A 17,185-nucleotide genomic window follows, 5' to 3' on the forward strand; every position below is an offset into this window, starting at 1 on the left:
GGCTGTCCATGGGGTCAATATTCTTTTCTCTTTTCTCTCTCTTATCTTTTTGGACAAGGTCTTGTTAGGTAGCCATGGTTGACCTGAAACTCACTGCCTAGACTAAGCTGGCCTCAAACTCAGAGATCTACCTGCCTCTACCTGGAAAGTTCCAACCACCATCCCATCCTTCTCCACAACCCACTGATGTCAATATTCTTAACTGACATCGGACTAAACTGCGAAAATAAAACCCTATGAAGAAAAACGATAAGCCGGGTGTGGTGGCGCACAACTGTAATCCCAGCACTTGGGAGGCAGAGGCAGGCAGATTTCTGAGTTCGAGGCCAGCGTCTACAGAGTGAGTTCTAGGATAGCCAGGAGTCCACAGAGAAACCCTGTCTCGAAAAACCAAAAAAAAAAAAAAAGAAAAAGAAAGGAAAGAAAAGAAAAATGATGGACAAGTGTGCAGCCAAGTCTAATCGGTGTACGCTGAATTTTCCTGGGGCTTTAGGACAATTCAAATGAGCAGTATGTGGAAGGGCGGGGTTTCACAGCTACTTTTGAAATGATGCATCCCACGCCACATTAAATACATTGAAAACAAGTTTGCCCATTATCTGAGTGGAATGGCAATTGTAACAGGAATAGGCCTGACAAGGAAACTGCAGAAAGGAACTAGGAACTGAAGACAAAGCTTCACCTTAGAGCACTTGCCTAACATGCCCAAGGCCGTGGAGTCAAACTCCAGACCACAAAAGCCCCATCCCAAACCTAAAAGTCTCAGGAACCATGTCAGGATCGAGAATTGCGAAGGTGCCTGAAACGCTAACTCCTACTCCCTCTTCAGCATCTCCTCCAGGAGGCCTCCTGGTTGCTCCTCACTCTCCATGCTCCTCCCACGCCCACCCCCAAGCTCTTCTCCCCAGCTCTTAGCCCCACCCCACGCCCAATCTTGACTCCTGTGTGTCTTCCCCAGGCTCCATTACTATCCTGGCTTCTCCTTTGTCTTTAATCGCCCCCGCCCCTGACTCCCGCAATGCCCCCTCTGCTCCTCCCAAACGCCCCTTCTCCCTTGCCTCTTCAGGCTCCGCCTCTCAATCTTCATCCTCTCCTCCCCAGCTTTCTTCTCCTGCTCCCCTCTCCCCCTACTACATACTCCCTATTTTCTCGGGGTCCTCCTCTCTCTCCACTCTTAACTTATCCTGGACCTTGCTCTTCCCGACCTCTTTTGCCACTTTCTCTCTTCCAGCTCCTCCCCCTCTCCCTTTTCTCTCGCTCACCTCCTCCCCCTCTTCTCTCCGCCCCCCTAAGTTCCTCCTCTCTCCCAGCTCCCCCTTCGCCCGCCAGTCCCTCCCCTTTCCTTCCCCACCGCTCTCTAGACCCTCCTCCTCTCCCTCTGGGTCTTTGGTCCAGTCCACAGAGATCGATGGGTCCGTCCGCAGGCGGATCCTCGGCGCTCGGCTCGCCACGCCTGTGACGCTGCCATGGAGACGTAGCCGCGGCCTCCAGGCTCGGCCCGGGACCTGGATCCCTTGCGTCAGCAGGTCCACGCGTGTCCGCGAGCGCAGGTGGCAAAGCCTGCTTAGCTGGAGCATCCGGGCAAGCGGTGACTTTGCCGGGCTCAGGGACATGGAGCTCGCATCCTTCCTCCTCCCAGGAGCTCTCTGCTATGGTAGCTGAGGAACGCTTCTCTCACCAGCGGAGAGGAGGCCCTGGGACCACCAACCATCCGTGGGTTATTAAGGGACCTGCGATTGTCTACCCGCCCCATCTTTCCACTCAGCTCACCTAGCTGCAACCGTGAGTAGCCTCGCTGAACTCTCTGGCCCATAGAGGCTGCTCCTGGTAGCGAGGCCCGTGCTGGGCCTGTGCCCCTCCCCTCCCAACAGTTTCTTCCCTTTGCAGTGTCACCCTTGGTAAGAGTGGAAGACTGACTAGAAGAAAGGACCTGAACCAACGTTTAGTCCACATCCCCATTGTGTTTTGAGTGGTGTGGACAGGTCAGCCCCTGCTGCAGGAACCCTGGATCCATCTCTTTGAGCTCAGTATTGCAGAGGCAGTGGACACCTAACAGGCTTCCCAGCAGTGGTGTGGAATCACTGTCAACACTGTAGCACTTTGTCTGGAATGGCTCTCACATGGCTTCTGAATGGTCTTGGATTCTCCTGCCCTCCTGAGGATCTTGGAAGGTCTCAGTTACCTACTTTCACTATTAAGTTGAACAAGGACTCCCAGACCCAGCAGCCATCAAGGCTGTTGGCCAAATAGTTAACAAAGCAGCCAGCTGTTCCTGGCCTCGGAGGGAAGCCAGGTGTGCAGGCCCCTGGGCCTGGGGGATGAGTGGGCGAGTCCCGCTGGCAGAGAAGGCCCTGTCAGAATCCTATGCCCGCCTCCGGTACAGGGACACGTCCTTGCTCATTTGGCAGCAGCAGCAGCAGAAGTTGGAGTCTGTGCCACCCAGTACATATCTGAGCAGAAGCCGCAGCATGTGGTACTCCCAGTATGGAAATGAGGCCATCTTAGTCCGCGACAAAAACCAGCTTGGGGTCTCTAGGGACACTGGTCAGTCTAAGTTTTGCTCAATCATGTAATTCCAGGGAGAAGACCCTTGATGGCTGTGGTATAAAAACCCAACACCCAAGAATGTCACCCAACCTTTATTAGCGGCACATCAGGTACTGATGCTCCCTTCACCGCCAGGTCCAGGGGTCAGGTGGGGCCTCTCTTCTTGCAGAGTCCCAGATCTGTCAGCTCACTGCTGTGACATGTGAAAGGGGGGCCAGTGCTAGTAGTGACATTACTGCATTGTGATAGCATCCACACTGGCCACCAGATGTGCCCCAAAGTGATTCCAAGCCTATTCAAGTATGGGAAAGAGTGGATTCTGATGGTGACGAATTGGACCCTCTCTTCTACCAGGTTGCAAAGGCTCTCTCAGAGGTTAGCCAAGGTCCACCCTGTGGCCATGCAAATGCGTTTTGTCAAAACTGAGCTTTCTAAATAAACATCTTAAGACTCTCCCCTTTCTCATTTTTTCTTGTATAAAACCTTACTTGGCTTTTTTTTTTTTTAAAGATTATTTATTTATTATATGTAACTACACTGTATAGTTACACTCTTCAGAGGGCATCCGATCTCATTATAGATGGTTGCGAGCCACCATGTGGTTGCTGGGATTTGAACTCAGGAGAAGAGAAGTCTGTGCTCTTAACCGCTGAGCCATCTCTACAGCCCCTTACTTGGCTTTCTAATATAACAGTAATGGTGATGAAGTTACTCTGCCCACTCCTCACCAGGCACCTAACTCTACCACCCAGCTGGCAGATGGCAACTGGCTTGTATGCAAAAGGCAGGTCTCACGCATGGCTGTGTTCACTGTAGTGTGGATATCATACAGATGTGCTCATCTGCGACTCAGCTAGAACTATCAGGTCACAGTACATTCCTCCAACACTTCATCTAGCCTGACTAGCTGGAGCCTCCTTCCTGAAGGCCCAGGTCCTTTGGCTCAGTCCCTGCTGAAATTCAGGGTATAGGTTGGACTTTTGTGGTATATTCCCGTAAATGTAGAGGAAGCACATTATATAGTACAGGTTGGTTGGCCTGGCCTTGGTGCCTAACACTTGGAAATTGTTTCAAGTTCCAGTTTCTGTCAGGCCTTTCAGTTCAACTGAAGTCCTGCAAGCAAGCTTTGAGTGTATCTGGAATTCCCGTCACCTGCTCACACATTACATGAACCCAAGGCCATCCATCTGTAACACTGCACATTACCTTGTAGACAGACCACTGACTGTTGGGAGTGTGAGCGTTGCGGGAGCAGCTGTCGTCGGATGGATAGCAGATATGGACAGCGCACAAGCAGCACACTCCGTGTAGGGCAGTGGGAGGCCACGAAGCTGCTCACACTACAGGAAGGTGCTGTCTGTGCTAGGCCAGGCAATGCTGGAAGACACTATCAGCAAGTGTGCTAAGGTAGGCTTGATACTACCTTATCAAAGGGCGCGCACCCTTCTTCGCTGTGCCTAAGCCAATCCATGGCCTGCTTTTAGTGAGTAGTCTAGGGCTCTTTATAGGTTCTAACCCACACTTCACTGTGCCCACTACACTTGCAGGCCTATGCCACAAGGAACCTGTCAGCTGACTGCAGCAAGGGACATGGTGAGACCTCAGGAGACGCTTGCACTCACTTAGGACAGCAGGCCGTGTAACTGAGGACTGCAGAGGGCCATGACAGGACAGCAGCCGCTCGGGCGCTTTGTGTGCTCTTCCAAGAGCTGTAAGAGCTGAGGGGTAAGGAGCTCGCTCGCCAGGAGCCCTTACGAAGAGGGCGTGCAGCCAGAGCACCACACAGACACAGTCTTCTTTCCCTTTCTTTTTATTATGAAAACAAAACAAATACCCTAGGAGAAAGGTTCATGATTACCAGAGACACCAGAGTACTTCCTACCGTTTTTTTACTCTTGTGGTGTTGAGGCCGGCATTGCAAAAAACAAGCTAAACTACTTACAATGGACTCATTTTCAGTAACTGACATTTACAGGAATATACTAGAAACGGCACTAAAAAGTTTAAGAAAAGTTACGGTAAACTTGCATGCACATCATACAGAAAAGAACATTTTAAATATATATATATATATAGATATATATATAAAAAAAGGAAAGCTTCTGGAAGAGTCATGCCAGGAGCAGGGACAGTGGTGAACAGGAGGAAGCTTTAACAGTGGCTTGCATTTCCCAAGTGACTGTAAAGCCATGACAGCTGCAGGACAAACCCCAGAAAACCACACAAGAAAACGTCTCCAGTCTGCAAGCAAGCTGAGCTACCCAGCCTGCGGAGGTCTGAGACCCAGACTGCCAAGTGCCCACCCCAGCCCTGCATTTGACCCTTAAGGAAGCCAGTGGACAGCTGCCCTCTACCTCTGCACTGGACAGTCTAGGGAATGGCAGTTACCCTGCAGCCTGGCACTGTGGGGACTGGGGTCCTCCAAAACTCTGAAGACAAAACAATTTAAGTCTGGACACAAAGAAAAAAAAAGTTAAAAGCACCAATGACCAAGGCTGCTCAGTAGGGACCACAGCCACAGGAATGCCAGACCGTCCACCCCATGCCCAGCTCTGTACCAGCGCCCTGCTGCGGGGAATCACCTCAGGGCCAGACTCTGCTTGCCCAGCAGCTCACAGGGGCACTCTCTACATATGCCCAGGCACTGTGCCTTGCCTAGGCACACAGGCTAAGCTGTCATGGTAGGCCACCACTGAGACCCCACGTGAAGGTCTGTCAGTTTACTCTTGTTTATTTCTTACAGTCACAGCTTAAATATTCTATTAAAGATCTGTTTAAAAAATACCTTTGAAAAACAAGGGTAACCTTAAAAAAAAATGGAACCTTAAAATCCACTTATATCTTTATTATAAACAAAACTGGCTTATAAGTTTAAGTGGCTGATTACTCACCAGGCGTGCAGACATGCCAGCCAGCCTGTTCCAGAGCTTGCACCCACCCACACTGCCTGTCCATGTAGGGCTACATGGGTGAGGATGAGTCCTTAGCTCTGCCTAGAAGCAATGGAAGACCCTGACCTTGGGGCCCTCAGTGGGGTCAGGAGAACCAGTCTCTTCTGGGCTAACTGGAAATTCTTGGATAGGAACGCATGTGGAAAGCAGGCAGGTCAAGGAGAGCCTCTGCAGGCTGCAGTGGGAAGTGCTCCCAGGCCTGGGAGACCGGCCTGTGCTGTGCGCTCCTGCCTGAGGCCACAAAGCTCACAACTACCCCAGGCTGACCCTGCGTTCCAAAATCATCCGGCAGCCTCAAAAACAACAAACCCAACAGGACTTTCTGTTAAACTCTGTGTCTTATTACTTTTTACAATAGAAAATTAAATGTCAAGGCCTTGACCTGATATACATCACTTTTCTCTCAGCTTACATACAAAGCTTGTGTTAAAGAACCGAGGTTCCCTCCGTTGATGTCTTTTATAAGACCAGAAGTTAGTAAGAAAAGACTTAACAGATAATGAAGATGTGCTGCAGCTGAAGGGTGTTTACACTTGGAAAGTCCCCGAATTTCATTTTAAAAAACAGAAAAAAAAAAAAAAAAAAAAAAGCCAACGAGCCCCGAGAAGCCAGCCACGATGAACACCAGCACTGGGACGGGTGCGCCGCACCGGCCTAGGCTCCCTGTGGCCAGAGGCCTGCATCCTCAATGTTTCTTTCAATGCACTTATTTATGTTTTTTCTTTTTTTTTCTTTTTCATTTTTTAAAAAATGACCAATGATGTTAATAAATAAAGTATTTATATATACATAAAACTGGGGAGGCGGTTCAGAGCGTTAGGCGGTGGCAGCCGGGTAGCGCTAGCCAAGTGGGGATGCTGGGCTGGACTTCTGTAGAAAATGGATGAACTTACAAAAAAGGTTTTTTTAAATCTTTTTGTTTGTTTTTAGTTTTTATTCCCTTAAGTTGAGGTAAAAGTTTCGGTATCCCGAAATCTGCACACTGCACACACAGCCAAAGGACCAAAGAACTCAGCACCCCTCTCCTCCATGTCCAGCCCAGATGTGTGACGCTCTGGTCTGCAACTACCAGGACCCTCCACTAGGGCCCGCCCAGGCTGGTTCCCATGGGCTGACACGTGTCTTCAGCCCCCGTGGAGAGAAGCAACCAGCTGGTTAGTGTTCTAACAGCTTTGAAACACAGAGCCCATTCCAGAGAAATACCCTTGAAAAGCTTCCTTCAAGTTACTATGGGAGAGGCTGGGCCTGAGGAGGGATTGGGCAGGTCCAGCCACACCTCCAGCCCGCCGTGTCTATGGCCATCAGGTTAGCATCCCAGGCGCAGTCTCCAAATAACTAAACCGAGCTGCAAAGGCATTTCCCCCGCAGAGCTTGGCCCTCTCGTGGGGCCTGGTGCATGTGCGAGGCTCTCCGCCCTACCGGAGCACAGCTGGAAGAGATCATAACACTGAAGTAAAAGAAAACCTGCACACCATGGAACGAAAGTATATTAACCATAGGAGGGGACACTGCGTTGGCGTGCGCCACGTCCATTTGTCCAGCTCTGTTCCAGTCCTAGTTCACTCTGAGTCACTGCTGTCGGAGCTCGACCCACTGGAGCTGCTACTCGCAGACTCAGAGGAGCTGCTGCTGCTGAGCCTTGACGGGCCTCCTGAGGGCGCTGAGCCGGATTTCTCTGCAGGGGACACAGGAGTGGGAGACCTCGCTGAGCAGCATGTCATCAAAAGTGTGCACACTGCCACTGTCACAAGTCATGTGTCTTGACAATAAATATTTGAAGAATGCCCCATAAACCAGCATCCAGTGGCCACACGGCTGCACTAAGACACTTGTCTAGGTAGGATCCCAACTGACCACTGCTCTCAGACCATTGCCACACATCCTGCTGTTCAGAGATAGAGCATCTCTGAAGCCAAAGGAAAAGGAAGAGACAAAAATACCTACTCACAGCTGGGGGGTGGCGGCACACGCCTGTAATCCCTGTACTCTGGGAGGCAGAGGCAGGCGGATTTCTGAGTTCAAGGCCAGCCTGGTCTACAGAGTGAGTTCCAGAACAGTCAGGGCTACACAGAGAAACCCTGTCTCAAAAAACCAAATCCAAAAATCAAAAAAAAAAAAAAAAAAAAAAAAAAAAAAAAAAAAAAAAAAAAAAAAAACCAACCAAAAATCCTACTCACCTAAATCTATGGCCAAACAAACTCAATGCAGAAGCCCTGACTGGAGGTAGTGCTTGCTCACTGTACCAATTTAACATGTTGGGGTTAGAAAGCCAGAAACCTACCACTTACTACAAGCTGGTGACTGATGTTTAGGGGTGAGCAGGCCCTTGGCATCAAGACCAGCCTTCCAAGAGCCCAACTGCATAGATCTTTAAATCTACAACTACCCCAACAGCCAAAGAAGCCCCCACTCCTAAAGGCTAAGAGGTGTTAGAAGCTGGCATGCTCTTGCCCACAATGAAAGGCCTCAATGGTTACCTTTCTTAGTGGGTTTTTTGCTGTTCAGCTGTCCGCTGACATCCTGTAGCCGCTTCTCCAGCTCCTTTTTCTTCTCCTGAGCTAGCTCCTCTTTCGATTTGGCTGCCTGCTTCTTCCCACTCGTTGCTGTGGAGTAAGTAAGCAATAAGAGATTCCCTACCAAAGCCAGCATCCAACCGGGTGGCCACAAAGCCCAGTCCCACACGCTGGTGGTGAGCACATGCACCACCGGCCTTGCTGCCACGACACACCCACTGAGTCCTCATCGTGTATCCTCATCTCTTTTCCTCCCTGGAGTCCTGAGCCTGGGCTATGACCTGTCATTTGTTTCCATGTGAAGGGCACAGACCGTCTCAGTCGTCCCTCAACACAGCCACTGTCCTGCCTGAGCCCTAGAGCCTGCCACGGTCTAGGAGAGTTCACCTTGCACTCCCTGGCCCATCCCATCACCATCCTCAAGTCTGTTGTTCCAGAGTGATCAGGGACCAAACACTCCTCAGCAGCCACATGTCGGCTGGCGTAGACCCAGATAGTGCCAGGCTGCCTTGGGACTTCTCTTCCCCCCAGCTCCTAGCACCCACAGACCCAGGCAATGACTGGTCCCTGTCTGCTAAAGCCATCAAATTCAGGGTGCACTTTAGCTAGGGTCAGGGTTCATCCTGAGGAAATCAGTGATCACGTGATCAATGAAGTGACTCTTCCCTACAGCCAAAGCCCCAGATGGAGCCTTAAGAAGGGGTATGAAAAGGGCCCTACCTGGGCGTAAATGAACGGGCTGGGCCAACCCCACGGCCTATTGTTCACAGACAGGCCAGCTGAGGCCCAATACGAATCTTCCCTACCGGAAAACAGGGAAGAGGTGTGGCGGCAGGCATGAGGGCAGGCTTAAAGAGCAAAGCAGGGCCCAGGGCCCACTCTTAGGAGCTGCAGAGACTACCAGCACCATGCTCTCCCAGACAACTTACACAATGGTTTCCTCTGCTTTTTCTGTAAACAAGACTTGACATATCTCTCCAGTTCCCGCAGCGTGGTTGGCTTCAGGGTCTCAAAGTCAATCTCAATCTCGTCTGGGTTTGAGTCCCGAAGCGAGGGCTCCCGAGACTGAATGATGTGCACCACACGTCCTAGCTTCTCGCCGGGCAGCCGGTTGATGTCCAGGCTGAGTTGCCGCTTTTCATCATAGCTCATGGGCAGGCCCTCCTCCTCTTCCTCTGAGTCATAGGACGCAGATGCCTGCTTGCCGCCCTTCTTGAGCTGTCTGAGGCAGAAGACGGAGCCACGTGGTGTTGAGTCTCGGTTACCTGTCCCACCACCTAGCCCCTTTCTCCTTCACTAAAGACTGTTCTCTTCCCGGGACTTTACCTAAGGTTCCTCAGGAAGGAGAGCTGGGCAAGCTGTGTGAGGAGGCCTGCCTGCCAGAGACGAGCATGACCCTGTTCTGGGTCAGAACAGCTGCTTCCTGGCCCAGGGTTCCGTCAGGAACTACCTACCACCTCTCAAACCTAACAGGTCAAAACCAGATCTCCACATTCATACTACATAAAATTTGGAAAGGAAAATAAAAAGCCAGGGACAGAGAGCATGATAACACGGTCGGTGAAGTCCAAGTGCATCAGTTATTGCACTGAGTGTGAGTGGCTGACAGAAGAGACGGTCACATGAGAAACAAGACCTTCAGTGACAAAGCTACCAAGCTGGTAAAACACACCATATAAACTCAACAGGCAAGATGGTAATAAGACCCTGTCTCTGAGATGGTGGGGAAAGATGGTGGGGGTGTGATCCCAGCACCCAGCACACGACTATATTAAATTTTTACAAAGAAGGCTAAGCTGTGAGACAGCTTGGTGGGTGAAGGTCTGTAAATCCTCGTTCACTCCCCAATGTATACAGAAAGCAATGGGAGAACCCTCTTATAGACTGTCCTCTGACCTCCACGTGTGCGCGCGCGCACACACACACACGCGCACACACACACACACACACACACACACACACAGCTCTTGCTGGCCTGAAATGCACTATTGTAGACCAGGCTGGCCTTGGCCTCACAGAGATCATCTCTGACTCCTCAGTGCTTGGATTAACAATGTGTGGCACCATGCCCACCCAGCACTACAAGTAATTTTAAAGAGTTTAAAGGGAGCCTGAAGAGATGGTTCGGTGGCTAAGAGCTCTGTTCTCTCTCTCTCTCTCTCTCTCTTTTTTTTTTTTTGGTTTTTCGAGACAGGATTTCTCTGTGTAGCCCTGGCTGTCCTGGAACTCACTCTGTAGACCAAGCTGGCCTCGAACTCAGAAATCCGCCTGCCTCTACCTCCCAAGTGCTGGGATTAAAGGCGTGCGCCACCACTGCCCGACTTAAGAGCTCTGTTCTCACAGAAGATCTGGATCTCAGAACCCACACAGTAGCTTTCGACTACTTGTGACCCCAGTTCCAGGGATCAGATATCCTTTGTTGGCTTCTGAGGGGGACACATATTCATGGTACACAGTTATACATGTAGGCAACACATAAAAAAAAAAAATACTTTTTAAAAAATTTTAGGGCTGGAGAGATGGCTCAGCAGTTAAGGGCACTGACTGCTCGTCTAAAGGTCCTGAGTTCAAATCCCAGCAATGACATGGTGGCTCACAACCATCAGTAATGAGATCTGATGCCCTCTTCTGGTGTGTCTGAAAATAACTACAGTGTACTTAGATAATAATAAATAAATCTTAAAAAAAGTTTTTTTTTTTTAAAGCAGGTCAGGTGTGGTGGTACACACCTTGATCCCAGGAGGCAAAAACAGGTAGATCTCTGTGTTTGAGGCCAGCCTGGTATACGCAATGAACTCCAGGACAGAGAGACCCTGTCCAAAAGAAGAGATTAAAAGTGACAATAGGGCCCGGCAGTGGTGGTGCATGCCTGTAATCCCAGCACTCTGGGAGGCAAAGGCAGGCAGGTTTCTGAGTTCCAGGCCAGCCTGGTAAACAGAGTGAGTTCCAGGACAGCCAGAGCTACACAGAGAAACCCTGTCTCGAAAAAAACCAAATCCAAACAACAAACAAAAAAAAAGTGACAATAGGGAAGGCTTCCCATCAAGGACTGTTATCTGGAAGAGCCTGGGTACCGGCCGTGTGCCATCTGCCCAGGAAGACATCTCAGTCTTACAGACTATGCATCAGAGCCAGGACGTACAGGATGGGGACTGCAGGAGTCCCCCAGATGCTCGACCGCCAGGAAATAGGAAAAAAGTAAACAGTCTTCTTAAAAACTGTCCTTAATTACTGAAAATATTGTATCGCACCATTTTTGGGGATCAGCATTACACAGCCTCCAAATCCAGACAAAGACAGTGTGAAAATGGATTTCTACATCCTTTCCAAGGGAGAGAGAAAAAAGAGGCAAAGGCAGGTGAGCGCAGAGACCACCTGCTCGGCTCCAGGCTACACACCGCCCTCCTGACCCTAGGCACTAAAGCCTTCCATTCCCATTCCCAAGCAGCCATCCCAGCCATCAGCCTCACCGCTGCCAACTCCAGCGGCACTACCATTCCAAGGCAGTGTCCTTGCTTCCATGACTGCTGCCCAAGAACTTACCCTCTACAATGGCCAGAACATGAGCCCTTCCTCGGAGGACACCTTACCAAAGCAGTGCTCTCGGCAGTCTACACACATCCTCTCAGTTTCCCCAGTAGTATCAATGCCACCCAAAGGAGCAATCCGCTAACCTCCCATTAAGGCTCAGTACCCAGCTTCTACTGCCTACCTGCTCACCTGCTAGCCGCAGTTGCTGCTTCCACCTAGCTACAGTAAACCCTCTTCCTCCCCGAAGCCCTACCCCAGTTTCCATGTAGCCAAGGCTCCACATCCCAGATCTGGCAGTCCTTGTGCCCTAAGGTGGTCAGAGGACCTGGCAGGTGACCACCCACCTGCTGGCTGTGGTTGTGCTATTGGCCTTCTTGGTGGGAGCCTTCTTCTGCTGGGCCTGCTTGGCTGCTGGGGCTGCCTTGGCCTTCTTCTCCTCCTCAGACTTGGCCTTGTGCTTGTCCTTCTCTTTGTCTTTGTCCTTGTCTTTCTTCTTCTTCTCCTTTTCCTTCTTCTCTTTCTTCTTCTTTGGTTTGTTCACTGGGGCCTGAGACAAGGCAGCCAGCTGTTCGTGCACGGCCTTCAGCTAGAAAAGAGCAAGCAGCTAAGCAGGTACCCTGGGCAGCTCTGAACCCCTGTGGCTGCCTCAACTATGTGGGATAAACCAGGGGCATTTGGGCCCCACTCTGCCTCTGGAAGCCAGAGAGATGCAGGGAAGTACTTCCCAGCCCACTCTGCCCCTCTCTGTGCCTGCTGGTGAGTCATGTCACCTTCTGACCCTGTTTCCTCACCTATGGGGGACAGGGACCCACCTCCCAGGGTGGTTGCTCATAGGCAGGGCTTGGGGCAGGTGACACAGGAGGAACTTGGTAACAGCAGCTAATACTTTCATCGTTAATGCTTATCTTTCAGATGAGAGGACTAGCGTAAGCACCTGCACAGAGGAGACATTCAACAGCTGATCCTGGAAGGCTCCGCAGTCAGTCTGCGGGATCAAAGCGAGACAATGACAGCGGCTCATCCTCCCGTGGCCCGACCAGCAGCTGGCAAGACAGAGTGCTGCACTCATGTCTCAGGGAGGGGCCGCGACCCACCATGTACACGTAAGCAGGTGGCCTGTGTGGCTCCTGGGTACCTCAGGAAAAGCTACATACATAGCCAACAGGGAAAGGTACCATGCAGTGGGAAGGACTCATTAGCCCTAAGGCCACACAGATCATGGCCAATTCCTTGCTCCATGACCTCATCACCCCAGAATCTGACATGCAGCTCCACCTGGTGACACTATTCTCCTAGCCCTGCCTCCCCCTGGAGCCACCTGCTCACGCAGACTACTGTCTTGGTGGCTGTGCTCTGACTTCGCAGACCTGGCTGCCACACCTGGGAAAGTAGTTCATGTAGTTGGACTGTTCCTCAGAACAGTCATGTCACCTCATTCTGCACAGCAAGGGAGACTGAGGCAAAGGAGGGCATGAGAGGCACAGATCTGAGCCAGGCTCCATGGGGTTCTTGGAGACTGGAGCACACCCACTGTAGCTGCGTGTCCATGGCTGTGTATGACTTCCAGGACTTTTTGGAGAGTCCCACCCCCAGGGACCCGAGAATGACCCAGGCATACAAGTGCTTTCTGCCACCTGTGTGCTCTTGTGTGTCAGGCTCAGCCTCCTCAGACCCAGGAAGGCTCTGTGAGGCCCCACCAGAGGTTGCTCCACCAGCACAGACAAGGGCTGCAGCAGGTCACGGAAGGGAAAGGGCTGGCTGGCTGGCAGGGAGCCAGCTCCGGCCCATGCCCAGTGGGAAGCAGCAGAGGTGGTTATCCTCACCTGCTCCTGCAACTCGGCTAGCCGGGTGGCTCGCTCCTCCTCTGAGTCTGAGCTGCCTGAATCGGAAGAGCTCTCCTCGCTGCTGCGGCTGCTCTCCGCCCCTTTGCTCACGATGGGGGCTGTGGGAGTGGGCAGTGCAGGCGCCTCCACGGGCTCATCAGGCATCTTGGCAAACCTCATTTCAAACACGTCCTGGGGAAAAAGAGGGACATCTCAACACCTGCACACCTGCAAGGTAGCCTTGCTGGCACCGAAGATGCTCTTGAGCAGGACCATACCACACAGGGCTCAGGCTCTGCCAAGGGACAAATTTCTCAGTGCAGGCCTAAAACGAGGGAAAGAGGCCAGGCAGTCACAGACCTAACTTTCTAGAGTGTGGCAGACAGCTCCCTGTGACTAAACCTGCAAGTCTTGTGCGGGAGGCAAAAACAACCCTGTAGCCCTGGCTCCTCCAAGTGTGCCTTCCCATCAGCCCTAAAGACAAGCAGGGACCTCAGCCACAGGGGACTTGGAGCTGGCCTGACCACCTGATCCCCGCCCTGGGCTTTTATGGAGTGACACACCAGAATGGGCAAAGCTGAATTCTAGCAAAGCGAACTTTACAAAGTCCCTTGCAGCTGCTGCAGGACCAACCAAGCCCTTGGAAAACCTTGATGAAGAACACTCTGCCGGGCGGTGGTGGCGCACGCCTGTAATCCCAGCACTCTGGGAGACAGAGGCAGGCGGATTTCTGAGTTCGAGGCCAGCCTGGTCTACAGAGTGAGTTCCAAGAAAGCCAGGGCTATACAGAGAAACCCTGCCTCAAAAAAAAAAAAAAAAAAAATCAAAACAAAAAACAAAAACAAAAAAAGAGAGCACTCTATCATGAGATGGAAAGGGATGAGGGGGGTCATGTGGAAAATAAGGGGGTGCTCCTGTTGCCTGCCTCATCTACTGGACCTACCCAGACATTTGTGAGCATGTGCGCACATGCGCGCCCAGCTTCTAAAAGTGCTACTGAGAGTGCGCTTAGATCCCTCCCAACACTCAGGTTCTGAACTAACAAGTCAGAGGTGTGGGAAGCTACTCCTGGCAAGTCATTATGGTGTTGGGCTCCGGCCCCCAGAGCACAATCAATAAAATTAACAGTGGTAACTGTCCCTTCCCCCACAGCATTTATCCAACAGCACTGATAGGAAAGCTCCTGTCACCCTCTATGGCCGGGTGGCTAACAATCACCTTCTTCAGGACAGCTGGCCTTCGTTTTGTTTTGTTTTTCAAGACAGGGTTTCTCTGTGTAGCCCTACCTTTCCTGGAACTCACTCCATAGACCAGGCTGGCCTTGAACTCACAGAGACTTCTGCTTCCACCAAGGTGTATACCACCGCCTGGCTGACAGACTGGCTTTTAGCAGCACAGTGCCCGTTGACACTGCATGACAATCTTTCCGGAGTCCACAGCAAGCAAGCAAGTCCACAGAGATAAAGTAGACAGGACCTAAAGTTACCTCTTTACCTCTGCACATAAGAGGACCTCCATAACTACTGTGCCCTGTTTCCCAGAAGGGTCTGCCCAGAAGGAGCAGGGCACAGCCAGCACTGAAGAGACCTTATGCCTCACAGAGGTCCACTTTCAAAGGGAGGTGAGAAACATTTGGAGGACCCACAAGTGGGGAAAAGGGGCTTGCCCACCAACCCTCATAACCCAAGATGGCTGTTAGGGAACTAAGAAATGTTCATAGAACATTCTGGGTCCCCAAGCCAGGTATAGTGGGATACCTCTAATACCAAAATTCAGGAAACTGAGATAGCTACAAATTGAAGACTAGCCTAAGTTACAGAACCAGACTCGATTTTAAAGATTTTTTTTTTAAATTTGTGTTTTATGTGTGTTTTGCCTGCACATATGCATATGAACCACATGCCTGCACTGCTCAGAGGCCAGAAGAGCATCAGATCCCCTGGAACTGGAGTTATAGATAGTTGTGGGCCACCAAGCAAGTGCTGGGAACCAAATGCAGGTCCTATGCAAGAGTAACAAGTGCTCTTAACCACTTAAGTCATCTTTCTAGCCCCTGAGACTCAGTTAAAAACAGCAACAATAACATAAAAAACCAACAAACAAAAACCAAAATAAGAATGTTCAGGTGCTGAGAAACTTTATCATCTTTACCTCTGTCACCAAATGGAAAGTCTTTTGATAACTTCCTCCAAACAAATAACCAATCATCAGGAGCAGAAATCCTGGTGTTCTATGCAGCACCTGGTCCTTGGCAGTACACATGTCCACACAGTGCACCACGTGTCCACACAGTACACCACGTGTACATAGAAGTCTTCACACACCCTGGGTGAGACCATGTAGATTTGCCCACCCTTGCCCTGAAGGCTATGCAGAACACTCTGGTCTCCCCTTAAGACAGTCTGTGGTTTCTCTCTAACAGAGTTGCTGTCAGTGAACAGACCCAGCCCTGCTTTAACACCTCATAGAACGGACACCCACCAGCCCCAGACAGGTAGCGATACTCTGTAGGACAGCTAGGCGTGGGCTTCTGCAGCCACAGGGCACTGCCTGCTTCCCGCCTGGCTTCCTATTCCAGCCTGCAGCTTGCAGAATCAGAGGCTATATCTGCCTATATATCCTGGAATCCACTCTATGATCAGCAGGATCTCACCTCCACACAGGTAAAATGGGCTGTGGAAGCAAAGCACCTCAGAGGCCTGTCTGCTGGGGATGCTCTGGAGACTTGTATCATTGTCCTGGTGTGCACAGACTATATCTATGGGACTAATACAACTGTTAATCACACTTACACCCAAACCTGGTTTACCTGGAGCTTCCTGGCCATGGCCACCACTTCATGGTCTGGAGGGTTGTATTTATAACAATTCGAGAACATTAACCGGATATCAGCAGCAAAGCCCTGTGCATCTGGGTACTCGCGGCTATCCATCTTCCTCTGTAACAAGCAACAAGGTGTGAGCAGATCATGTAGGGGATAGACTTAGATCCTCAGAACATCCCATGGTAACCAAGCCAACTGCCAGTCAGGGCATCTGGCAATTAATTAGCTTAGGGTCCTTAGAGGAGGGAGCCCTCGGGGAAGGGATATGGGTTTCGAGGACAGAGCCACTAAATGGAAAAAAGATTGGGAGATAAGGCTCAGGCCAACCCCATCCTCCTGGAATGTATCGCAGAAGGTTCTTGTGTTGGGAGCTTTAGGGGATTTCAATCCCAATATTGGGAAGTCCACTGAGTTTACAGAAGATTTTTCTTTTCCCGGGAGGAATCTAGGAGTTGTTATCAACCTGCTTCTTATGTCTTGGGCCCAGAGGCAGCTCTGAGCTTGTGCAGAGGTGGAGGACAGGGCAGTACAGGTCTGTGGAGCCGATGCTGACAATCACAGGGACCACCCTGGAGCAAAGTCCCTCAAACTCCACTGAAGTCTAGCCCAAGCAGTCCCAGCAGATGCAGGTTGGGCAAGGTCACACAGGCACATAAAGCTGGGCAGGGCAGACTGGTGGGGTTCCTGTCTTGTGTGGACAGCAGGAAGAGTAAGTGATCTAGGGGCTAGGCACCTACCCCAACCCGATTGCATATGAGTTCCTACACAGTGGAGGGGCTCTCAGTAACAGGCCTGCACCTTGTGCCTAAAGACACTCATGTTTCAGCAGATGGCTGCTTGGAGAAATGCCTCCTGGAACTGGTAGGTTAAAGATCTGGATAATTCCTGGAACTGGCATGATACCTGCTGGGACAATTTCCCCCTTAAGCTTTATCATTAAAATCAGGACTGTTAGCTGGGGCGGTGGTGGCACATGCCTGTGATCCCAGCACTCTG

At 51.0% G+C, this 17,185-nt stretch overlaps 2 protein-coding genes across 5 annotated transcripts in view; one reads left to right on the top strand and one right to left on the bottom strand.

The window, feature by feature from the left end:
- Positions 1–1,343: 1,343 nt before the first annotated feature.
- On the top strand, positions 1,344–3,000 carry Brd3os (BRD3 opposite strand). Its single transcript, XM_052181079.1, has 2 exons — positions 1,344–1,782; positions 1,888–3,000. The coding sequence occupies exon 2, from the start codon at positions 2,319–2,321 to the stop codon at positions 2,571–2,573; it is 255 nt and encodes an 84-aa protein (XP_052037039.1). The 5' UTR covers positions 1,344–1,782; positions 1,888–2,318; the 3' UTR covers positions 2,574–3,000.
- A 1,341-nt stretch (positions 3,001–4,341) lies between these two features.
- Brd3 (bromodomain containing 3) overlaps positions 4,342–17,185 on the bottom strand; it is a 30,991-nt gene continuing 18,147 nt past the window's right edge. For 3 of the 4 annotated variants that reach the window (XM_052181947.1, XM_052181949.1, XM_052181948.1), the window contains exons 7-13: positions 16,175–16,303; positions 13,366–13,557; positions 12,477–12,527; positions 11,887–12,128; positions 8,941–9,233; positions 7,976–8,101; positions 4,342–7,173 (exon numbers count right to left, since the gene is read on the bottom strand). In XM_052181947.1, coding sequence (XP_052037907.1) covers positions 7,058–7,173; positions 7,976–8,101; positions 8,941–9,233; positions 11,887–12,128; positions 12,477–12,527; positions 13,366–13,557; positions 16,175–16,303 — 1,149 coding nt within the window. In that variant the 3' untranslated portion in view covers positions 4,342–7,057. The remainder of the gene's footprint in view (positions 7,174–7,975; positions 8,102–8,940; positions 9,234–11,886; positions 12,129–12,476; positions 12,528–13,365; positions 13,558–16,174; positions 16,304–17,185) is intronic. The other variant, XM_052181950.1, reaches the window with a different exon arrangement.

The sequence above is a fragment of the Apodemus sylvaticus genome, chromosome 5 (genome assembly GCF_947179515.1).
Source record: "Apodemus sylvaticus chromosome 5, mApoSyl1.1, whole genome shotgun sequence".
Classification (NCBI taxonomy): Eukaryota; Metazoa; Chordata; class Mammalia; order Rodentia; family Muridae; genus Apodemus; species Apodemus sylvaticus.